We start from the raw sequence: 25,989 nt of genomic DNA on the forward strand, positions 1-25,989 counted from the left end.
CAATACAGTGGAGATGTAATTATACCACAGGCCCTCGTTGCTGAAACAGGGACACACTGTCACTGGGTGTTCGTGAGATTCAGTACATCCATGTCCATGAGCTGGACGGCAGCTATGGTAATGAAGGCTGTATAAATAACAGCAAGAAAATGAGGTCTAGAAACAAAATGCAATGGCCTATGAGAAATGGTATTTTCTAAAGCATTAATGACTGAGATACATGCTCCCATTAGGTGGATTTAGAAAAATCCCTTGCTAAAGTCTTAGGGAACCTTGTCTGAGTTTAAATAATGAGGCCAGTGGGAGTCTTTTCGTAGGTGTCATGATTGGATCAGAGTCTGGTTCTCTGTGGCAATTTGTTGCAGTGAAATGTTACTGGCAGCATTAACTGATCTAATTCTGTAGATACTCTTTGAGAAATCAAGATAGCTGCTAGCTAGTTAAGTGTGTACAGACCCACCCTAAACCTCTTGCAAAGGCTACTGCTGTGAGTGATGCTAAAATCTTTTAGGTGGGGATGATGTATACTGTCATATTCAACGTTAAACTGATTATTGATTTCAGGTTAGGAACAAATTTTGATGTTGCCATTAACTGGTACTGTTAGAGCTCTTTTCCCCATAGCACACCAATTTTTGATAGCAGAATTTCTGTAGAAAAGCTGGAATACTTTGTATTCCTCTATGCACCCAACCCCGCTGCCTCTAGTTTGGATGATTTATTTCTTTACATATCTGATGTTAAATTGTACTTGTCAAGTCCTGTATGACACTTGGATGTTCTGCAGGTATGTGACTAATGTGCAGTTCAAAGCAAACTGAACAGCTGTTGTATCAGCTGCCACCTGCATCTCTTTTATTCTGATATCAGAAAATGTATTTTATAGTGGAAGATAATTTCTCCTCACTTTAAGGAAACACCATGTGATGCCTGGAACAGAGAGAGGTTGAAAGACTGATTGCAAAGAAAGTTAGGTGAAAATTTTTGCTGTCTCTGTTCACAAATGGATTCTTGTTCTTGCAAATGGTTTTATTCTTGGCATTACTGACAAGTGCATGCAAAGATTCCTGCTGCTATCCTAATGCTTCAGACATTGCCTGTAAGGGCTCTGGAGGTAGTCTGGGATCTGTTTTTTGGCCAAAACTCCAGACTTGAAGCTGGGAAGGAGAACAGGTCCTTGGAGATAAAAATAACAGGGAAGACCTGCTTTGCCTCTCACTGAGCAATAATACACCTTTTCCAGGCTCCTTTGCCCACCTTTTCTCTTGCTTTTTACTGCATCCTCTGTGCAAGGAGATTATGGGGAATCCATTTCTGAGTCAATAGCAAATTATGAGCCATTGACCACCTGGAACTATTTCTGGTTAGAAAAAGCAGGGAGTCAATTTCTGCTGTAACATCTCCCACATCCCTGTTCCTCTTGCAAGGACTGCTTTAGCTAATGAGCAGAGACAGCCATCTCTGTTGGTATTGGCTATATTGTCATATAGCAATTAGAGCATAAGATACAACCACCTTGTAGTTTTCTTTACAAGTAGTGCATTAATTCATTAAAGAAATGGGATATCAAGCAAGTTCTTGTTCTAGTAATTTCTTCATAAAATATCCAGACTTCATAAAGTTTCCTATGCACTTAATGCAGCAGCAAACAGTACTTTGTATATCTATGGCTCTCATCCACCAAGAAAGCTCAAAAATAAAGCACGATATCCATGTAGCTGTGCAAGGATATTTTATAGACAATCACATCTGGGTTACAGGTACATGATTGTTCTAATTGGCTACTACTGTGCTGGTGCATGTCTCTGAGGAGACTGTCCCATGTTCTGATGTTCTTGTATTATCTGAGTTTGCAGGCCTCTGAATTCTTTCTCCTCTCATGTTTAGTCTGCAAGAGGGACAGGTGGATTCCTTTGAAACCTGCACATCCTTGAGCTTAGGAAGGGCTAAATCAAGGTTAGTAGTTCCTCTGAAAAACCTTCTTTGCTTTTGCAGAGATAGGCTTACAAATAGTAAAAATAGTCCGGGCTTGTCTAGTTCAAACTCTGCAAGTCCCAAATGCCAATTGGAGGCTGTTAGAATTCAGTTTCTGTTTACACTCTTGTTTCCACTAGAGAGACTGCATTTTACTGGGCTAGATCTAGCACAATCACTTTTCCCTTCAGCTTAGTCACTCTTCTATTTTGAACAAAACCTAAACCACTAGAGGTCAGGGGAGGAATGGGCAGGGATACCTTCCCTGCCAAATTCTATTCTTCAATTTTTCACGAGTTATTTTTTTCCATGCCTGTATCATCCAGGTGAATTTGTATAGCCTTGATCTTTTTAGATAGTCCCCTGGGGAAAACACAGGAGTGTTACTGGCATTTGACATCTTTATTCAGTCCTTGGCTTTGCCACAGACTTACAGTGAGACCTTTACCAAGTCATCTAATTGCTGTTCCAACCCCATCTGTCATGGGAGGATTTCTACTGCACCTGGGGTTTTCTTAATTCACATAAAGCACCATGTGGCAGTGATTGTTCTTTACCACACATGATTGAGGTGGCATGGTAGAGAAAAATGGGGCCCCACCATCTACTGGGGCTGATTGAAATGCAGATAACTCACACCTCTTATCTCCAAGCATTTCCTTCACCTAGAAATATTTGCAAACCAACCTGGCCTGAGGTTCAACTGCAAGGTGAAGGCTGTATGACATAGATGAAAGACATTCGCCAGGTGCTCTCTTCCTTTTTTTTTTTTTTTTGGTTTGCTTTTCACCTGGAGCATGCTGGTTACATGCAGAGAAGTCAGTCTGTGCTTGCCAGATTAGCTTCCAGGGGCAGAAGACAGGGAACTGGGGACCTTGGTCCTCATGCAACTGTGTCCCCAGGTGAGCTGAAGTGGCAGATCCACCAGGAGAGGGAGCCACTTGCCCTCTGAAGGAGCGGACATGTGGCAATACCCTGTCCCACCTCTCCCTGCAGAAGGACAGTTTGTCACCTGCACCTGCTTCTTCAAAGGCTTGAGGGAGGCCAAGGTGAAAGGGAAGCAAAGAATATGAACACATCTTGCACTGGCCTTTTTCAAGGCTGAGATAGCTGTTTATCCTTAGAGAGGTTTCCCACCATCGCTCTTGGAGCCAAACAATGATGCTCAAATGCAAATGACTGGCATTGTACTTGCCTGCCTGGTTGAGATGGCCACAACAAAACCAGTGGGTACAGGGTACAGCAGAGTACTAGCTTTGGGAACCCTGTCCACATTGGAAAGGAATGCCAGGATACACATTTAAATTGCTGTGTCTGAGTTGGAGTAACAACGGTCTTCACTGTATGAATATTTTGAAATTTCTTTGAGTATTCCTCCCCCCATTTGTTCTGTCAGTTTTCACAATAAATTTGGACTAATCCAGAAAACCTTTATGCTCCAGGTTGAGCACAGCCATGCAGGGCACTGTATGGTTACACCCAGAGAACCATTCCCCATGAAGGTGTGCTCTATACCTGCCGCCAACCTCCTGGCTTGAGCAAATTGCGTGTCTGGGTCACACACAGGGCACGTGCTCCTACTGCCTCTTAGGGGCTGTGAAACAAAAGGTGAGGAAGTATCAGAGAGGATTTTAAGGTGAGTCATGTGTGCTGAGGATTTGGGATTTCTAATGCATCTGGTTGCTCATGCTATTCTGCAAGACAAAGAGTATTTCCTTGTTCCCACAAGGTTGTTTGATTACAATACTCAAAGCCTTCTTCCCCCCTTTCCTCTTGCTTCATGGTAATAGGATTGTGACCTGGGGGTGGAGCAAAATACTTCACATATCTTTCCGCATCGCTGCTCCTTTGCTGTAACTCTCAGCACTGGTCTCTTAGAGCTCTTAGCAGCAATGAGCCCCTTCCTAACTGCCTAGGGGAGCATTTGTGAACAGTATCTTCTGGGTTGCTGTATAAGGGCAGGACTTTAGCTGTTGTAGTACCAATGGTAAGCACGTTTTTCCATAACTGAAAGAAGTGATTGCTGCTCAGAGGAGTATTAGGCATGTGTGAATGATTGCACCCACAGCTTCAGTGGTAGTGCTGCTCATTCTCCATCTGCTCCAAGGAAAATCTAGGAAAGCTGCCAGGAAAACAGAGTAGTAAATAATGTTTCTATTGCACCTGCCATCAGAGATTTGCAAAGTGTTTTGCAAGTTATGCTGAAGTCCTGCTGCCACTAAGAAATGGGAGCACGTTATTGTGCTTTCTGGTAATGTGCATACTGGGAGGTGTGAGGAGAAGACTTAACCCTGGGCAATACGGACCTGGCAGAGTTCATCCCTGTTTCCAGGCTTGCAGTATGAACTCAGTTACAGGAGGAGCACAGAAAATTCGACGGATGCCTCAACATGGCAATTTCAAGAAACTACAAGTACTATCAGATTGCTCAGTGAGGTAAAAAGCCCACAATGACAGAAATGATGGTGCTCTTGGGCTTGTTATACCACAAACACCCGCTGGGCGGGATGCTGCACCTTCTTTGCATGCCATGGCACTTGGCCATTAGGACCCAGAGTAGCTGTCATGGTTAACATCCTGAGAGGTTACTGCTTCATCCAAAACTTTGTAAGGCTGCTGTGGTTTCTCTTATCAAACATTTTACATACAAACACTTAACTAAAAACCCTGGCTATTTCTCTGCCCCTGTATGTAAATCTGCAGCTATAAAATGTTTTGTCCTTGCAACAAGTGCCATAGAAGTAGCCTGCCTTGACTCACTCTGTGCTTTGCATCAAGAGCCTCCCACAAAGCAGACTGTGTCACTGCAGTGCCACAAGAAGCATATGGCATCCAAAGGCAAAGGATTTGGACCCTCTCCACTGTGCAGATTCTACAATACATCTTTTCAAAAGAAACCAGAAAAATAAAAGTAAAGATGTTGTTGTGAAAGGCCTTGACTAAGGAGTGTTGCACCCATGTGTATAAGGATCATGGGCTGGCGGCTGTGCCCTGTAAGACACACAATTGGGTTCTGTGCTTATCCAAGCTCAGGCCACAGCAAGTGGGCAACAGCCTGTGGAGAGCTGGTTTTGACGGAATTCTCTCTGCCTCTAGGTACAAGCACAGCCAGGCTGACAGATGCTGATCTGGAGGCTGTCACTGAGCCTCTCCATGGCTGGCTGCTGTATTTGACAGCCTTATGCCAGGTCTTGCAGTGCAATAAGTTCTGACACTCCTTGGGGGCTGACTATTTTTCCTGTGTTGTGGTGGTGTGGGTTTGGTGGTTTTTGTGTGTGTGTGTTTGTTTTGGTTTTTTCTCTCCTCTTCACCTTCCTGCTTTTACGATTCTTTCAATAAATGGGCTCACAGCTTGGTACTAAATATATTTGAGGCCTGACACTTGATGGGTAGATACCTTCCCATTGCAGAACACCCAACCTGGAGCTCAGGCTGCTGGCAGGCCCTTTCTCAAGGGATCCCGTAGTTCCACATCTACAAACCTACGTGATGGTTATGGAAGAAGTTGTCCCCTAGCCCTGGACTTCCTGCATAAGGAAGTAAAATGCCCCTGGGATGGCTCCACAGCCACTATCACTTATCTGGGGAACACCTGCCATGCGGTTGGTGGTGACAGCTTTCCTCCTCATTTGCTTTCCAGCTGCTCAGGCTAATCCAAGCTCAGCAGAGAGAGTAATTCACCGCTCACCTGGAATCTTATTTGAATGGTCTAGATGTTTGAGTATTTGTGCATTGCTTCAAAGATGATTGCAGACATTGAGTTCCCCTTGGAATTACTCATGTATAAGCTGGAGATTGTCAGCATAAGAAAATTGTGCAGGTATAACCTATAGATACTAATATTTCTGTGTATTTGTATGGGTCTTGTAGGGGATACTTTTTTTTTAAGTTGACTGAACAAGTGAGCATCCTGTGGGTTTACCTGTGCAAAGCCTTGCACCCCATTTGGCCAGCCTCATTTTTTACCATGTTTCCGCCAAAGTGGTATTACTTTCTTATCTCTTCAGAGAGACTTTACTTTTACTTGGTGACTCCTGAATTGAAGAAGAAAAGAAGCAAAGTGGCTTGTTCAGGGCCAGCAATGGAGTCTGTCAGAACTGCATTTATTTATCTGGCATAATTTTTACTAGTGCTGTGCCAAAACCACACCTCTCCAGTGAACTGGTTAGATGGAGCAGGGCATTCCTATGGCCTGGAGTCAGCTCAGGTTCTGCCTCCTATAAAACCAGTTTTTCTCACCCTCTCAGTGATAACTGACAAAAGCAAATCAGCTCCAACCTGTGTGACCCAAACAAGCTGTAAATCAACTCTACCACGTTTGTGTGGGAAGAGGATGTTTCCAAGTGCTACGAAGGAAAGCTGCCTTTTAAGAAGTCAGTTACTTAATCATGTTGGGTTTATGGCACACTTCTCCATGGGCTGGATGTTGGAGGAAGGCAGGGCTATTCCCATGGTGTTCAGATATGAGAAAGTTCATTGTATTTCACCACCCATTCCTCAGGGAGTTCAGTCCACCAAAAAAAAAAAAATCAAGGAAAACCCAAATGCTAAAAATATTTACATGGAAAACCCACAGCACATTCATGTGGTATCAAGAGCCAGCTGCTTTGTGGTGATAAAAGAGCTGTGGCTTGTGTATTGTGAAGGACTTCGCAGTTCAACAAGCTGTGGTTTCTTCAGAGAGAAAGATCTGGTAGCTTTTTTCAACAGTAACATTTTAATGGCCTCAGTTTTGCTTCTATAAGCAAAAGCTGAAGATTCAAGGGTATCACTGAGCCTGTTTTTCATAATGGTAGACGATGTTTTGGGGATGGGATGAACAGTGATAATAAAACAAGCTTTCATAGCTATTATCTTCTGGCTGTTGTCTGGCTGTGGTGCAATCTAACACTTGCGCAAACAGAACTAATGGCGGGCAATGTGTTATTTGTTTGTTCTAGCATAAAAGTTGACTTTATGGTGAGATTTCAAACTTCTCAATCTTCCTTGCAACCTGGAAGTTGTGTAAATTACTTCTCTGAAACCTATCCGCATTATCCAGAAAATTCCAAGCATGACAATTGTTCCCCTTTCTGTCTTGTGCTAATGACAAGACAGGCTGTAAGGAACCAGAAAGGGACAGCATGGGTAAGAGATTGGTGCTAGAAGGCTTCTCTCTTTTATTAGAATTATATCTGCATAAAATCTTTGTAGTGTTATTAAAGAGAGACATACTGCTGGGAACTAGCATATGAAGACAAACCTCCTAGATAATAAACTGGAGAGCAAACGCTATTAAATGTAAGGTCAGATAGTCCTGCATATAACATCTAGTAGATTTTTCTCATCAAAACACACCTGAACCAACAAAAGATGATATGACTTCAAATATAATTCTTGCAAGTGTTAAGGATATGATAAAGAAGTTGCTGAAAAACATTATCCTAGCTTGGGTGGTCATAAATTGGTTCTATTTAAATCAAATGAAAGGATAAACAAAAGCAGGTTTGTGATTCAGGTTTTCTCTTTCAAAGGTAAAACTGATTATGGAAAACAACATACTCAAAAATGGAAAAGGTCTGTAATTTCTCTGCCAGCTGTTGTATTACCAGGATTTTTCCTGAGTGCAGGAAAGGGGCTGTTTGTACAAAGCAGGAATGAAATCTTACCAAGAGTTTTGCAACAGGTTCTTAGCACTGAAACAAGTGCAGAAAAAGCTTATTCATTTCCCAGTCATCCTAGGAAGCCATTTTATGAAACAAGGAAATAGTCTACCCTGTGAGGGGCAAGATTCCATCTATAAATACACTACAGGAATGAACAACAGAAGAGAAACATATTTAAACCAAAGGATAGCATTAGTCAAAGAGAAAAAGGGTATGACTGGGCCAGGAATGAACTTAGTCTGGATACAAGACAAAAATTTATAATCCTCAGAACAGGGAGGCTTTAAAAGAGTCTCCAAATTGGAGCTGTGGGGAGAAGAAAACTTATTTTAGAAAACAGAGATCTGGAAGGCTTTTCTAGCCCCACGTTCTATCAAAAAGGTAATGCAGATACAACTGAACTGGTTGACATTATAAAGCACCTAGTCCCATCATGAGATACTATTTTTTCCTAGGCAGCTGGAAATGGAGCAAATTTTTTAGGAGTAGCATTAAGGTGGGGTCTGGTTATTTCCATCAGTGTTTACCACATGCCACTCATCTCTGTTTTTTGGAACAACCAGGCAGCTTTCTGGCCAACACACATTTTGCTAAAATGCTTCTAGATGTGCCTGTGAATCAATGTTGAACCTATGTATTCTGAAAGGACATGGGCCAGCCTCTCCCTTTACATTCTCTTTCTCTCAAAGTAGAAAACACATTTCCTGATTCTACAACCAGGCTCTAATTCAATTAAAGGAACTGCTGATGGCAGTATGTGCAGCTTATGAATGGCAGGAAAATGTGAGTTGCAGTTACTCTCAACCAGATCCTCTACTGCAAGACATGGACCTCACTTGCAGAGGTTTTCTTTTTAATGTTCTTTACAGGGACACTGGCGAATGTGTGGAATTCATAAAATATAAGGCATAGGATACATCTGTGTGAATATTGCTGCTTGTGAGTCATTTTAGGAAATGATGTAGCTTGAAGATCTTACAATATTCTTCCTGCCGGAGTGGGTTTTTCTTTACAGTGAAGAAGTCTGCCAATGAATGCTCAGTGCTCTGTCACCCCCTACAAAAAAAAGGAGGAGAGAGAGGCTCTGCCTACAACCAAAGTTTTCTAGTAAACTGGGATATAGCAAGAACTGATCTGTTGGACAATCCATTACCTTTGCTGTGTGGGGGATCTGGTGCTTTGAAGGAACGTAGGACTCTGCAGGTGACTGGGCAGATGGCCCTGAACAACAGGAGAGTGACAGTTTCCAGTGGTACACTTGTAGACAGATTATTACCTTGTTCCTTTTGCCCTGGTTTACGTGGCTCTGTGATTGGGTGTAAGAGCTGCACATTGGTCTTGCTGCAGGTTACATTTCAGGATAAGGTTGGAGAAGATCAGCTCCAGCAGCTCAAACAAGCAGTAGTTAAGCTGATGTATGCGTTTTAGAAGAATTAGCTACTAAAAAGAGCTAGTTGGAAGCAGTAATCCCAAGAAATTTGTTGTATTCTTGAGAATTAAGCACTTAACCAATACCCTCTAGCTTTGTTCTGACTTAATAATTTTCTTGCAGCTGCTTCCTGAGTGCTCTTCTACTTACCAGCAGCCTTCTTGAGTGGTAGGCAACAAAACTGTACTTGTTGTGTCAGAAGTAGATGTGACACCACAATTGCAAGGTGATATCACTTGCTTTCTCCTCCAGGCTCCTGGGGTGGTCGTGGCCCTTTTGCCTACAGCACTGCACTGGGAACTCACATTTAACTGACTTTTCACTGCCAGCCTTTCCAAAGTGACTGCTTACCAGAGTAAAACCCTTTAACCTGTAAGACCTATGGTCTGTGTTCCTAGACATTAAAACATGTTATTCCAATTTGCCAAGCAATCCATACAACTTCAGCCGTAAGCTTTGCTGTCGTTATTTACTAAATGCTATAGTATTGGAACATAGTCGTTGATTACTTTCTTCCTTGTCACTAACAATGTAATAAAACAAACAGAGCTAAAGTTCCTGAGGGACTCCTTAAGAAATACGCTTAGTAATGTATTCCCACTTATAATTATATTTTGTGACTTGCGATATAGCCAGGTTTAATTCAATTAGTATGTCGTGCTAAATCTGAACTGTTGCGGATCCCTAATCAGCGTGGCACCAGATACAGAATTAAGCGTTGAGCAGAAATCCATTACAGTGATATTGCTACCTTTCGGCAGGCAAGCAAACTTTTGATCCCATTAAAATAGAAATCAATTTAATTTGGCAAGTTGTACCTTTTAATAAACTTTTGTTCATTGGTATTAATGATATGATCCAAATTTTTCTCTAATAGAATTCCATGTCAGCCCTCACAGGATCTTACTCGGGACTGATGCCAGGCTGGCAGGCCCATATATATATATATAGATAGATAGATAGATAGATATCTATATCTATATATATAAAATATTATGGTTTTATATATATATATATATAAAATATTGGTACAACATGTGCATCCTTTAGGCTCCTGGAAGTTCTCTGTTAAGTTATCAGCATGTTTCATGTCAGCAGACCAGAGTGCTCTCATCCTGCTCTTTTAAAAATCTCTGAAGTTCTGACTTAGAAGTGTCTGGGTCTTAGTAGCTTCAGAGTGCAGCACAGTGTGGTGTTGACAGCTCTACTCCTTTATCAAATGATGAGGTAGTATGCTGTCAACACTACTCTTATGTTAAAATAGACTTGAAAATGAAAATATTGCTTACAGAATATTGTGTTCTTTTGCTTCATTATTAATTCATCTTACTTCTACATTTCAATTTATCAAAATTTGTCCTTTTTATGGCAATAGTTTGTATTTTATAGCATTTTTCTCAGTAAATGAATGGCTTCCTAGACTATCATTCTCTAACTTTCCTCTTGACTAATTGGACTCATGATTGTTTCAGCTTTGTGAAACAGTCCCTGTTAAAACACTGAACACTTTACACTGATCAGGTACTTACTCACTGGCTATATTCTGTTCGCATACAAGAAAGATGATCCAAGTGTAAGCATGCCTACATGAGTCACAACTAACATTTAATTATGTGATCAGTTCCCTTTTGTGTTGAAAATGAAGCCCGATTTAAAACTTCTCTGATTAGGACACAAGATGGCTCGAACTAAGAAACAGTAGTTGCTAATAATTTACAGAGTTGCAGATAACTTCAACTGGCTGCACAAGTCCCTTTACTCTGCATCTATCCGATATTTTTTCCTCTCTCTCCCATAAAAGATAAGCTTAAGTTCAAATCTACCTACCCCTTACTCCATGCTACTTCACCTACATAGTGGGTTGAGAACTTCCTTCTTCCTCCTTCCTTTTAAGACATTAATGATCTCAGAATAGTTTGGATGTTGTTCTTCAAATTCCTCTCAAATACCCTGATTTTGACTACATTCAAGCTGCGATCCCTTCAAAGAATCTCACTAGATCTCACTAGTACCTGTAACCACCATTACCTTGGGTAGAAACCAAGCTCAGCTTTCTAATTTTGGAGTAGTGCTTTGGCTTTGAAGAAGGGCTTTGCCTTTTTAATTTTTTTTTTCTTTAATGCTCATGGTGTGGAATTTGCTGTGATATATTAATGTAAAGAGCTCTTTGACCATGTTCTTGGTCTCTTTATAAGCTGAGCAGGACAATTCACCATGGCAGCAAGCCTTGCATCATCTGTCTTGTTTGATCAAGTGGACCAGTCACCACTGAGGACTTCGGAGCTTGAAACTGTTGAACCACTAAGAATGGTAGCTGGTTCCTGCCATCCTATACACCTAGTTGTCAAATCCTGTCCCATGTAATTGTAGGCAATCTTTCAGTCCAAGGATGTAATTGTTGTTAGTCCAGAACAGTGCATCCCCAATAGCCCATTATAAACCAAATGGCTTCACTGTAAAATGCTGAAATGGCATGAATATTACTAAGTGTGAAATAAAATAAACCCCTTCTTCTGAAAGCACAGATTGGCCCTTCAGGTGCTGAGGCTGTAGATGTTTTTTGAACTGCAAACACTTCGGCCCACTTGGAGCATTATAAATTCAAGTTACCGTGATGATGTATTAACATAAATCACATGAGGTTATAAGACTGGGATTGTAGTTTTGGGGACAAGGTCTGGGACAATGGATGCTCAGGCCTAATTACAGCTACTGCTATTAAGCTGGAATTTTTGAAGTTGCTCGAGGAAATTTGGTCTTGAAATGAGTTAAGTCAACTTGACTGAGAAAACCATGCAGTTAAAGCTGTGCAATTTCACCCTGTTCCACTTTCGATGATCTCATCTTTTATCTGTCCTCATGTGGGCAAAACCAAACAGTGGAACCATTTCTGTTAATGTTGTTTTTGTAAGGATCCCCATCTCATGGCTTGAGCCCTTTTGAACGATGCCAGGAAGTTGTTTATAAGTTGGTAACTGCTGGGTCTGTCCTTATTGTTTTGGGATTCCTCTGCTCCCACACAGACCTGGCAGTCCCTTCCTGAAATGCTGGGGTAGTGCCAGAATGCTATTTCTGTAACTGTCCATTCCACACTGGATTCTTAAATGCTAGTTTATCAGACCTCAAGTATTTAGCTGTTCTGAGAAGTGGGATGCTAACGACAAATCTGCATGTTATCATCTGCAGAATCTGACTCCTCTAGTGGGAGGAGGCAGTAGTTCAGGCTTGACATCCTTCATTCAAACATGGGACAAAACTTGCCAAAAACATGGCATACTAGTAATTGTAGTCCCCACTGGGACCTGTGGTGAGACCACAAACTCTGTTTATTTGGAGCATTGAGATTCCTCTGAGTATAATGAAGGTCAATTCTTTTGGAGATGGATCACTGCATTCAACAGTCATGAACATCAAAGGCCATTCATTAAAAGTTGCACAGGACAGCAGTGGTTGTGTGTTTGTGGGTGTTTTGTTGTTGTTGTTTGTGTGTGGTGTGTGTGGTTTTTGTTTTGGTTTTTTTCCCCTTCCAGTTTTGGTTGGTATGAGATATATGCCAGGCAGGCTGGAACACTACAAATGTTGTAACTGAAAAATTCACAGAAACAAATTCAGGCACTTATGTAAGATTGTAGGGGAGAGTGAGAGCAGCTGCTCGTATTGTTGTAAAAGCTAAATGTCTTCATGGAAATACAGCTTCTTCTACATCCAGTTTACCATTTCAAGCACTACAGCACAAGTGTTAGAAAGGAACGGGGCCCTGGGATGCCATCTTCTGTTGATGGATTTTTATTTTATTTTTTTCTTCTTCCCCTTTAATTCCTTGCCTCTGCCTCCATCACATTTGTTGAATTCAATGCCACTACACTTTCAACATTGAGAGGAAGCCTAATTTGTGTTCTGAGAGACTTTAAAACTTCTGTGCATCTTGGGGCACTGTTCATACCTCCTCTGCTTAATGACATTGTTCCGAAGGTGACATGTTCTGGCTGTGTTGCTCTGTGCATGCAGCACCCTGCACAAAGCTCTCCTTAGCGAGACGTGTCATATGTGAGTGTGGAGGGAAAAGGTGGATAACCAGGGCGTTATTCACATCATTGGGCATTGAACATGTCTTAAAGCAGAGTGAGAACTCAGATCTTCAGAGTTGGGACTTAACCCATCTAGCCCGACCATCTATATCACTAAATTACAGCCAGTACTCTCTGTATGGAGGGCAATAGCTCATGTTTGAGTTCAATAATGCACCTTCTAGAAAGGCAATCAACCCAGATTCAAGGACATAAAGGGATGGAGAACGTACCCCTTCTTTAGCATTTTCTTCCAGAGGATAATCATGCTGTAACAAATGTGAACCAGATGATTCATTAGGATTTTTCTAACTCCAGCTCTCAGCCATTGTTCTGGTTCTTGCTGTGCCTTTTCCCACTTGATTAGAGCTCTTAGAACTGGTATTTTTCTCCACATGATAGAATTTGCACACTGTAATCAAATCACCTCTCAACAACCTGTAACAGCAAAATCCAGCAATGCCTCTAAGCTAGAGTCTACTCTGTTCCTCTTAAGAGGCAGTAACCAGTGACTTTAGCAGTTGAGTCATATGAATAATTCTGCCAGTAAAGCCAATACCATCACATTTTTTCCAGTTCCCTCTGCTTTTCCTTTACATATATCTTATGACACGGATGCACTGGCACCTGCTCTGTTTGTCTGTGAGCTCCTTCAGCTTGGTTCTGCGTTGCTCTGTGTTCGATGGCCATCAGAAACATGCTCAAACTTTGCAGCATATATGTTGACCTTTAACAATAAGTTGGTATTTGGGCTGGTTTCTGTTGAGGATTTGCTGGATCAAAGGGATTTGAAATCACTCCCCAGCCTTTTTAGGCAGTTATTTTAATGTGCAGTAAGCTACCTTGGCTTCAGTGTCAGCTGTGTTTGTGTGCTTGGTATTGCTTCCAAATGAGAAAAAAGAAATGAAATTAAACTTCTGTTTATTAAGAAAATTGTGCTTTCTTAGTTGCTTTCAGGGGAACCGTTTGATATGCAAGGCTAAGGTCTTTAATTTTGCCTTACCTTTTAATCTTGTTAACATCTTCTGAACACTGTTTTCTGTGCACAAAGCCCAGGGGTAGCCCAAGCAGTGGGGGAAAGAAAAAAAAAAGTGGAATAGACTTTGGAGCAGACCACACAAATTTGAAGGCTCCTGGATAATTTGGCTGGCCTTTGTGGAACTCCTTGAGCCCATAGCTCAGCTGTGTTTAGTGCCTGATATGTCTAAATTAAAGAATGCACGAGTTTTGCCTCCACTGCTGACCAAGCTGTGTGGTCTTTGTGAAGCCATTTCACTCTTTTTTTTTTTTTTTTTTAAATTTATTTTCTTCCTTCAATTCTACTCTGTTTTTTGTCCTTTTAGGCTACAGAATATTCTGGGTGAGCAGTCACTTGACCACATTAGTGTACACCGCTAATTTTGGAAATTCTGAAATGAGTGGAAATGTGAAGAAGCAGTTTTGTTAGTATAATATGAGCTTTACCATATAGTCTGTCACATCTGAACTGCAGATGCTGCTATGGAGTAAAAAAAGATTCCTTATACTTCAACAAGTCAACCAGAACATTACCCTATGTTAATCCAGCTACGTTGTTTCTGTTACCGAAACTAGCTCCAGGACATCTGTGCAGAGCTATTCCCAAGGTAAAAACGTCACTTACCTCTATCTGGGAGTGCCGTGCGTCAGCAGAAACGGTGTTTTCTTCTTTCCTCAATGGTGCGTTGCTCAAACAGCCCTGAATCGCACACTGACTCACCAGAAAGTGCCCTTTTCCCCGGCGGCATCCTGGGGGTTCCTTTCGCAGTATCTCACCGGATCATTGGCATAGACCAGCTCTGGTGTCATCGGTGCGGGCTCTTTGCAAAGGGTGTGACAAAGCCAGGTATGCTGGGCATACACACACCGCATTGTGCTGTGACTCCCGGTGCCTCAGAGGCAGGTGACAGGGTTTTTGTTTAAACGTGTATCCTGGAGACAAAGGCTTTAATCATGGCACAGTTCCGTAGGTGAGATTAACAAACTGAGAGAAATCTGAAATCATAACTTACTGTTCTTGGACAAGCGCACGTGAGCTCTCCAGCAGTCATATTATTTCTCTGGTTTTTGTTCGCTTTTCTAGTCTTACTACAGGTATGACAGGCTGGAGCCACTCTGGTTGTGAGGACTTTTATCTCTTTGAAGGCTTCTTTTGAAATGAAATTTCTCTTGGCTGTTCTTAGCTCAAAGATGGAACTTTACAGGGAGCAGGACGAAACTGTGTTCAGTGGGGGGAATTCTGGAGCAATTTTACTTCCTTTGAAGACGGGTGTTGTTCCTGAAGCAACTCCTGTGTAATAGGAAAATCATCTGGGGCCAAGCAGGAAGCGGCGAGGTTGGCAGCACATTCCAGTCCGTGCCTCACAACTTTGTCCCTTCCCAGATGGCAATAGTGACCATAGATGGTTCTGGCAGTTAAAGTAGGCAAGGAGCTCTTTTGTATGTATTTGTTGTTAAAATCCGATCTGAGGGCCGGCCTGTGTGGCCCAAGTGGAGTTTGCTGTTGAATAATACAAGCCAGTAGGGGCATTGCCTCGAGTTCTGTTTTAATGTTGGGTGGTGGTGGTTTGTGTGTGCGTGTGCGAGCGCGTTTCTCAGCTAACTACACCAGTCTGCTAATCAATACGTTCTAGAATAGAATAAATCTAGATAAAAGGAACGCACTACTTAGTCCCGCCACAGCGGCAACACCGACCAGCTGCCGCCCCCCGCCCCCGCGACGCGACGCCTGAGGCGACGCTGCCCCCGGGGCGCGCGCGGCGGCCGTTGGGGCGGGGCGCGAGCGGCTGCGCGCGGCCGCGGAGGCGGGCCGGGGCGCGCGGGGGGCGGAGCTGGCGCCCGTTCCCGCCCCGCCCGGGCAGCTGTCACAGGCGGCGGCGGCGGCGCCCGGTCCCGCAGGCGGGCGCAGGGGCGGCCGCGGGATGCGGCGCTGAGCGCGGAGCGGCCGGTCACTCCGCGCGAGCTCCTGCGCGCCGCGGTTGCCCTTCCCGCAGCCCATGATGTGCCTGGAAAGCGACGGCTCCTCCGGCAGCGGCCCGGGTTGCGGCGGGCGGCTCCGAGCCGGCGATGAGGAGGAGGAGGAAGACGGCGAGCGGGGCTGCTGCGGCCGGGGCGCTGAGGGCGAGGTGCAGACCCTGTCGGGCAGGATGAACCCGCCGGCGGCCGGCAAGCACCCCGAGCGCCCGGCTGCCCGCCACAAGGCGCCGAGCCTCGGCCGGGCTCGGGTGGCCGCCGCCGGCATCCTCAGCGTGGGCAACGTGCTCAACTACCTGGACCGGTACACGGTGGCAGGTGAGGGGTCTCTCGGCGGCGCTCCCCGGGAGGGGCGGGCGGCGGCCGCTGCCCCCCGGGCCAGTCCCCGGTGCAGCCGCCTCCGTCCCCGCCGCCGCCCGCCCGGTGGGGCCGTCCCGGGGGCGGGGGGGGCGGCAGCGGGGCCGTTCTGCCGGGCCGGGGGCTCCGGTTGGCCGTGCCCGCGCTGAAGCAGGTGGGCAGCGGGGGTGTGCGTGGCCGGCTGCGGCTGGTGCCCGTTGTGCGGACTCTCCGGTATTGTTCTCGAGTTTGGCTGAATTTTATTGAAAATAAAAGGAGGTGGCCTTTGTCTGGGCTCGGCGGCGGCGGAGTAAATGTTCGTTGTGTTTTTTCGGGAAGAACTGGCAAAGGCGGAGGTTACTTCATGTGATTGTACGGGCTGACGGGAGAAGCGTTATTGATCTTAGGAATAGTATAAATGCTGCGGGTGGCAGGTGCAGCCGCGCTCAGATAAATACACTGTGCTGTGAAAGGGAGGAAAGCAGTTGCTTTTGCTTCTGTGGGTGAACATCGCACTGAAGCAAATCACCTTTGCTTTGTTTCTGCCGAGTCCCTCCAGCCTGCAAACCCCGGCTGTCCTTCAGATCTCTGCCAAGGAGGGTCCCTTCTCCGCAGAACTCCGGGGAGGTGACAGCAGAGCTGCCTGCTCGTTGCTGCTTGGCTGGCGGTAACGCAGAGGGAGCAGCAAAGGCAGCTGCATTGCACTTTGCAAAGCATCTGTGCTCGGGAGGTAAACCTTTTAAAATCATGCACTGCCTGACAGATGCGTTTTACCAACTGTACTGCATGAAAACTACTATGTGCCTTGGTGATTTCTACTCCTACGAAGCTCGGCGGTGAAACAAATCTATGTTAGCGTGTTTACTGTACAGTCCCTGGAGGGGACTCCTCATTTATTCTTGTCAGGCAATAACAGCAGGGAAGAAGATGATTACTGAACTTTTTCTAATTAGAAATGAAGTAGGCTTGTTGGTATTCAACTGTCTCATGTAATTAAAATATAATACATATTCTGCGTTTGGCAATACTGATAATTTTATCTTCAGAGCTCATAAAGGGGTTTGTGCATATATAAATTTTGCTCTATGCATATACAGATTTTAATCACTAGGACTCAATGTGGTGTTAAACAAATCATGTATTTGTTTATACTGTATTAAAATAATATATGTTTGTAGGGCAGTAATAGAGTGCAAGGGACATAAATCTAGTCACTGTTGTCAGAATAAGTTGGCCAGGTTCACTTTATTTTGTCTGGGGTAGGGAGACAGGGAGGATTACAACAAAATTGTCTTTAGACATGGCTTGCTCCTTCAGGAAATGTAAAGGCCAGTATTAGGAAGTATTGAGTACTCTGTAGTCAGTGTGTAACAGGAGGAAGCTTGAAGATACAAGGTTGATCTGTTTTTATTCAAGGAAACTGTAGTTTGCTCCTTCACCCTCAAATAGAAATCTCTCTAGTAGAGAGTTTTACCAAAAGCACTATTTTCCTTTAATGCATGTAAAGTTTTCTTTTCAGGAAGCTACCCCCCTCCTCATGCATGTTTTTTGGTTCTGTTTTTTTTTTTTTTTTTTAATCACTGTCTTGTTCATCTATTTGCTCAAGTACTTTCAGAAAACCTTTGTCATCTGATTTTTCTGTCTGCAAGAACAGAAGGCATGGGTTGCTGTGGCAAAGGAAGGGAGAAGCATCTTCATTTCTGGGAAGGCTAGAAAGTGCCTGACCAAAGAGAGATTAAAAATGCCTGTCTACCGTAATGTAGTATTGCCAGTATTTCTAGGATAAGCTCTGGTTTTATGGTGCTCAATAACTGCCCTGCGGAACTTATCTGTTAGCATTCACGAAAGGTTTAAGATCTCAGGCGTCAGACTTTCCTTTGGTGACAGAATCAAATTTTGCATGATCTTTTTGTGTTCTGTCAATTGGTATTTTTATTTCAAGCTGGTGTTTCATGAAGTGCTAATCCAAAACAAGGAATAATTTAAATCCAGTCAAATAGAAGAGTTGTGGTAATAAAAATGATGTGTTTTGGGCTCAAAACTGACTTTATAATAAAGTCTTTTCTAAAAGCGATCTTTGCTTTTATATTTTGAGTCTTAGTGCATACCACATGCTTATGTGACGTGCACTTGCATCTGAATCAAGTTAGTGCTTTGAATATTCAGCTCATGTCTCGAGACAGGTAATAATTAGTGAATACAACTCTTCAGACCTTCAAAGTACATTTCAAATATGAATTGTTGCAGCAATGTAATAAGGGAGTTTAGCACTAGCCATGTTATGGCAGGGGAAGTAGTATCAGAAGTTATAATTTACCTAAGGCCAGTGAACTGTTGTGAGAACTGGAATTAATTTCTGGTTCTAGCTCTATTTGAAACAAGTATTAAAAGAGCAGCAATACCAATCAAAACTGGTTCCTGAGGATTTGTGTCTCTAGGGTGATCCCTCCTGTGGGTTCTCTGACGTCAAATAGGAGTTGACCTTTGTCATTAACCTTTCTCCTCTTATAAGAGTCTCTCCTCTACTCAACCATTTTTTTTTTTAAATTAAAGTGTTGGGAGCTTTGGGACTTCTTCCTGCTGTCAAATTCAGTCAAAAGCAGGTCAGAGGACTCCAAAGTGATTAATAGGCAGCTGGCAGATGGACATATGCAAACACATAATCCAGTTTATGGGCACGATACTACAAGTACATCTTCCAACTTGGTTGCAACCATTTTAGTCTTCTGGTCACAAATGCAAGTATATAAAAAAAACCCAACAAAGCACAACCCAAGTATATATTTAGGTTGTATATAATAACTATATACAAGTATATGTTTAGTGTATTTTTAGTCAATAGGAAAAAAATCATATATGGAGTTCTTTGTTGCAAATATACTTCCCTGGGTATCTTCCACTATTTTTCTAACAACCACGTGGAAGGTAGATAACATGCATGCAACCAATGCAAGGAGATCTCGGGTAACAGAAAGAACTAGGCTGACCTCTCCTATAGCACATCTTGTTCCTTAAAGTCAAAAGCAAATGTTTTTGCATTGCTAAAAAGTAAACAGCAAATATGGTATTTCTTGGTGTTTACACTCTGGATACAAAGACATTGCGTATGATGAGTTGTTCGTCGGTAATTTTCTTCCAGGCGCAAGAAACAAGGAAGTAGCTGCCTGTTCCCTGGTTTTGGTTTAATAACTTCACAGCATATACTAAATGAATTTAGGCTGGCAGATGCCTTTTGGTACCTGGGACGTACTGTGACAGAACTTGAGTGCAGTTTTTGAGATACAGGGTATATACAGCTTCACACCTAACAATAAATTACATTATGAAACTGGGCCTCTGCTGAGGACTGACCCACTTCTTATGGTTCGGGAGTAAGTTTCTTCCAATACTTTAAAAATAAAAAGCCTGCACAGTAATACTGGATCTTTCAATAATGTCCTTATGTGCACAGAATTGGAAATTTCCAGTGTGTGTGGGGAATGTTACAATATATTGGTATTTGGGAGAAGCTGTCCCAAACACAAAGTGGGAGTGCCCATACTGTGGCTTTTCTAAAGAAAAGTTGGAAAACTCCATGCTGAACATTACTGGTGTGAAGAGAAGTGATCCTCTGCTATTTTCTTAATAGGTCTTTGATAATACAGTTGCCTGTGGAAAAAGCATTCTCTCAAGAGCCATGATATTTTGCTTCTGTTAGGAAAGCAAAGAATAATGAAAAGGGACAACTAGCAGTAATGAAACCATTGCAGATTACCTGTGAAACTACAGCATTTCAGCCGTTTGGGACATACCTTTGTCCTTAATGAAGTTTTGGGAAAAGTCGTCTTGCCTTCAGAAGCTTGGAATGTGGTTTCACAATTATGCCATGGATGACCTTTTCCTATGCCTGCTGTTGATGATGAAAATAGTCTTGCTTCATTAGGGTGTCACCTCCGCCTTCTAATTCAGATGCTTCTTCCTGGCATTTCTGTAGTGCCTTTAATTTAAACGTAATGATTTAATTAAGCTGGAGAACTACCCAACAAAGTAAACGAGTCCTACTATCCTAGTGTGGGAGGGAAAACAGTGTTGTAGAGTGTTGGCGATTTGCCTGTGGCAACGTAGTTAGTGGCAAAGTCTTGGCTGGTATTAGTTCATCCTTGAGGTTCTCTGTCCCCGTGATGCAGTACGCCGTGGGTTTTGGTCTGCTGGTTTTGTCCTGTAAATGTCTGTAACTTGTTAATAACCATATTTGTGTTAATTAGCCTCTCGTTACAACACATAGTTGCAAATCAAATACCATTCTTTGAAGATACATACATGCAAATGATTGTTGAAAGTTGAAAGTCAAGTTTAAAACACTGTAGTACAAACTATAACTGAAGGGTTAGGAAAGGTTCAATACTAACACTCAAGTGCGAAGGTATTAAAGAATTTATAAGCCAATACTGCTTTTGTGATAGTAATATATTACCTCATAGCATGTTTTGTACTGAATGATCTTCTTGTAGTCTGAGATCTCATATATTAATATGTAATAGGATAAAGAGAGTTCCTTATCCCCATTGTAACAAGACTGTGCTCAGTGCTTACAGTTTCAGGGAGGAAACCATTAAGTGGCAGTGCAAGCTCTTCATTTTATAGTCTCTTGCTGAGCTAATCTCAGCCTAGGACTTAGCTGTGGAAGGAGCGTAATATTGGAAAATATTAGAAAAGAACATTGACTGAACCTGCTCGAGCCAGCAGTGCCGGTAGCTCACTCGTGTGAGAATTTGCAGAAGGGGACAGTGTGTTGCTTGGACGATATGTACCTGTCACTGGCTCAGAATTCAAGCAGCACTGCATGGTGAGCAAAAGCTGGAAGGACTGACCCTCCTGCACTTCAGAAGCAGGCGACAGAAAGCACTCTGCAGCACAAGGACTGGGGAGCAGCATCTTCTCTTAACGTCGCGTTTTCCCCGTGCGATGGGCTTTATTGCATAGTCAGCTGCTTCCTGTTTGCTGGTTCTTAAGTGAGTTGGCAGGGTTTGTTGCAGAGCATTTTACATTTCAAGTGAAGTCTTATTATGCTTAATCATAGTCTTTTTCTTCCTTGTGATGTAGCTTTGCCAGATAGTAACTATCTTTGTTATTATGTCTAGATTTTCCTGTTTGACTCTGAGATCCTCTTTCATGCATGTTGATTAATTTTTATCCCCAAAGCATCCAAGTCATCACAGTCAGTGAACATGGCTTTTATTACATGGAGTTAAGATCCTCATAAATATTGAGTGTTTTCTTAGGAATAATGTGATGATCTTACTGGTCCCTTCATCTCTGAGACTGTCAATATCAGAAGTTGTGTGGAAAAGCTTCCCTGCTTAGAAGTGTGGGAATTCTGTAATCATTCCTTCAGGACTTTTCAAATACCATGCCAAGCTGTAATAGGGTTGAATTCCATCAGGCAACTTGTTTTTAGTTGCTCCTATTTATTACACATTTATTCTTCATTGCTTCTGGTAGATGATATATCAGAAGCAAATAAGCTGCTCATTAGGTAGCCTGGTGGGCTACTAAGTTCAATAGATGTTAAAAGCTGACAACTTTCTCCTAATATGAAATCTTGTAGCTCTCTCTTGGGCTTTCAAGTGCTGAGGAAATTGTGATTGAAAGGTGTCACCTGAGTGAAATAAGGTTTGTACAGGTCTTAAGGTTCCTTATAATTGTTAATAATGGCTCATGGTGCCTATTCAGTAGATTCAAGGTGAAACTATAATTTTATTTTGCAGTTAGAAATTAGGAAATTCAGAGATCAGAACTCTTGCTGAGTTCCTTGTTTGCATCATCATGTTTTTATGTGTGTTATAGACCAGGACATCATGGTGCAGCTTCTACTAAATCAGATAGTGCACCCACAGCGCTTATGATCTGTATATATCAAGAGATACCAGAAAGCTGTAGGTCATGGTTGGGAGAGTGTGAAGGAGACAAGAGACAGTACTGGTTAGTGCAGGGGCCCTAGGAGATTAGCAGGTATCATTTATTGGGCAGGCAGCATAGCCAAAGGGTGAGGAGGGTTTTGAGGGAAGACAAGGGTTGCTTTCAGCAAGCATTTGCAGACAGCATCTACCAAACGTGATGGGCATCGCAGGGGAAAGCATGATGATTTCTGTTGGAAATGGATGATGAAGGATGACACCCTTCTGCTGGCTGAGAGCATTTTCTGGAGATTGGCACTGTGGATGCAGGGTGATGAGTGCTCTAGGAAATAAAATAATGCATGTTCAAAATGAGTTCGATGAAGGACCTGTGAAGGGCCTAAGGGGCCATGGAAGTTAATGGGAGTTGAGCAAAATGGGGTTGGGCTCAGAGCCAAGAGAGGTGTGAGGTGAACAACTCCTGCTGGTTTCCAGGGAAGTTTGGGTACAGAACTTAATGTAGACCTCACTTACAAATTGCATTTTTGATGAACTGGTCTGAAATTCTTGGTCTGAAAGTAAAGAAGCAAATCTGAGACTGGTACAGGCAAAATAAAATAATAATAATTCAAACAAACAAACAACAAACAGACAAAACCCCAAACCAAATGAAAACTACAACCAAACCAAACCCAAGTAAACCAAAACAACAACAGAAACAAACAAACAACAACAAACCCAACACACACACCAAAACCCTGAACAAAACAAACTCCCCCAAACCACCTCAAACCCTTATTTCTAAGCTCTAATTACTACAACCTCTCTTTGAGTTTTGCATTGTTAAAATAGTTGACCACGCTATTCATAGACTGGACGAGTACTTTACTCAGAATTGGCATGCACAGGAGGCATCTCATACACATTTTTTTTCTTTTTTTGACACATCTGTTTTCATTGTTATTTTGTGGGTGTTTCTGTCTTATGTAACCCAGCTATTTCTGTAGGGTTGCAGGGAAGGGAAGTGAAAGGGAGGGAACACCGATTTCCGTGCTTCGGGCTTCACAGCAGTATAAATAATCAGGAAAGTGAGAATGTGAGGGATCCTGGATGCCTAAAGTGATGTAGAATCCTTCATTTTTTGAGGTCATTGCTTTGGAGCTATTGCCAGTCCAGAGTGGCTGAAGGGTTCTTTTGGAAGGCTCTTGGATGAGCTGTTCAGGAGGCTGTGGTGGTCTCTTTCCACGCTTCATGATGTCCCGTGTTTCATGAAGGCCCCCACACAAGGCATGGCTGGGAGCCACCATGTTATCCCTCAATATATAAAATGACTAAGAAAGGCATCAAGTTTTTCTGTTAGCTGATCCTTCTTGGCGGCAATGAAGCACGTTGTGAAACCAGCGTAGCTCTTCCCACCAATTCTGTACTTGTGTTCTTGAGGGAATAAATATCATAGAATACCAGGTTAGAAGGGACCACAAGGATCATCTGGTCCAACCTTTCTTGGCAAAACTGTTGATCTTCTACAACTGAAGTCATAGAGCAATTTTAGCTGAAGAGAAGGGAGAAAAATACAGAAGAAAAAGTCACCTTTATGCCTTGCCAGACCTAAATTCAGGCTTCAGCAATAAGAACATACCAGGGTTATGTTGTTGGTGAACAATATCTCCTACAGGCTTTTTTTTTTTTTTTTTTTTAAATACCTTTCCTATGCTTCTGCTAGTGGCCAGCAACTGCAGTGGCTGAGCAGAAGGAAAAGATCAGGGTTCTCTGCAGAAGAGCTGTAGGAGCAGCTTGGAGCTTGGCTGGCAGAATGAGAGAACTACATGCTGGAATGAAAATCCTTTCAGCCTTGGCTTGTGATGGTGTTTTTTTATTTCAAGGCTGCATTGAACCGAAACTGCAGGAATCCATTTTGCTCCTTGTTCATACTTCTGCCAGTAATTATGTAAATAACGAAACACAATTAATTATTTGTTTCCTAGCTTCCCATTTTTTTAATTTGTATTAGAAACATATTATTGTCTTAGACCCTGAGCCCTGTGTTCTTGGCAATAGGGAAAACAACAGGAGTGGGTGAATGGCAAAGTCAACAGGACTTGTGTCTGTGTGAAGGCTGCAGGGCCTGAATTAAACCGACCCAAAGGTTAACTTTGATTCATGCAGCCGTCCCGCGATTTGAAGAGCTGCTCTCCTTGCGTGTTCTCATTTCAGAGAAGTGATCCTTTGGGAGAGTGTGCCAACAAAACTGTTCGGATCTGAAAGATGGGGGGTCTTGCCCTGTTGTTGGTTTGCAATTTTCACTTCTTTCTGCTTGTCCCCTCTGTATTTCATGATCTGTGCCTGTGCTGTGCTGATGACCTTGGCCGTTTTGCATTCAGGGTGGTGTATATAGTTGCTTTAGCCCAGTTCTGCTGCCAGGTGTGCAGTTTGGGAGTTTGCAAACCACTGAGTGCTCTTGCAGTGCACCTCTTCAGTGGGACTTTTCATTTAAAAATGTGAGACTGACAGGATTTTTTTTTTTTCTCTCCTCATAAGATTATCATTTTTCCATTGCCCTTAATATCAGGTGGTTTTCTCCAACAGGCTTGTGCTTGTAAACTTTACCCCAGCAAGACCCCCTGTGGCTTGGCTGTCCTGAACAGCAGGAGTTAAATAACTTGGTGAGCTACCCAGGCTTTAGTAATTGAGCAGGTTGATGTAGGAAATGTTGGTTATGGGACACTGAATCAGGGATGCTCAAGCACTTTGGGGCAGGGACTAATTTTGTGCAGTTCGGGGCATACTGTCAGTGCTAAATAATATTTAATATAGAATTGCAACATTATTAATAAATGTTGACTCTGATTTAGGAAACTATGCAATAAGGAACAATTATGTCTAATGTACCAGCGTGCCTCATAAAAAGTGGTCATTGCATGTGTTTGTGTGTTAAGCTATTAGAACTCAAATCCTGCTGCAGCTATACTGATGTTAAAACATTTATAATAGTCTTGTTATTTCCATCTAGCAGCCAGAAATGCTGACTAACTTTCAGGATAACAATCTTTTATATATTCAGGAAACAAAATACCCAAGGGCCAATGGTGACTGACAGCTCCAGTGCTCTGATTAAAACTGACAGTTCCTGATCAGCTCCGTCTTGGATGTGTTAGTCCCTTCTCTGATGGAGAAGAAGAGGAGGAGGACAAAAAGCAATGTAATGTGATAGTGTTAGGAGGTTAGACTTTTTTTTTTCTTTGCAGTTTTTGAGGAATTTGTAACTCAGAAGTAGCAAACAAGGACCTGAGTAATAGTGCTTGGAAGGGCAAATATTGATCTTTCCATGATGACCTTCCTATAATAAGATACGGAAAATAGTGAAGTACCAGGTTCTAGTCATTGATTATTTTGACTGTATCAATGTGCTGAGATTACTGAGCTTCTGATGATGGATTAAGCTGTGGTTTGGGGGGGACTAAAATGTGTGTATGTGTTTTATTCCCAACTGATATAAATCCAAGGTAGATTTTTTTTTTTCCTAAATGAGGGGAATCCTGGTGGTTTTGTTCATCTGTGCTTGCATACAGACAGCATAAACAATTACACAATCCCTAATGAAAAACCTTGAGTCACTGGTCAGAACGTGAGGTTGTTGGGTGCAAATGCTGGCCCAAGGTTGGGCACTTACC

At 42.7% G+C, this 25,989-nt stretch overlaps 1 protein-coding gene across 1 annotated transcript in view; it reads left to right on the forward strand.

The window, feature by feature from the left end:
• The first annotated feature begins 16,044 nt into the window (after window positions 1-16,044).
• LOC135995784 (sphingosine-1-phosphate transporter SPNS2-like) overlaps window positions 16,045-25,989 on the forward strand; it is a 124,905-nt gene continuing 114,960 nt past the window's right edge. Inside the window, exon 1 of the mRNA XM_065647318.1 lies at window positions 16,045-16,424. Coding sequence (XP_065503390.1) covers window positions 16,130-16,424 — 295 coding nt within the window. The 5' untranslated portion in view covers window positions 16,045-16,129. The remainder of the gene's footprint in view (window positions 16,425-25,989) is intronic.

The sequence above is a fragment of the Caloenas nicobarica genome, chromosome 17 (genome assembly GCF_036013445.1).
Source record: "Caloenas nicobarica isolate bCalNic1 chromosome 17, bCalNic1.hap1, whole genome shotgun sequence".
In the NCBI taxonomy this organism is placed as follows: Eukaryota; Metazoa; Chordata; class Aves; order Columbiformes; family Columbidae; genus Caloenas; species Caloenas nicobarica.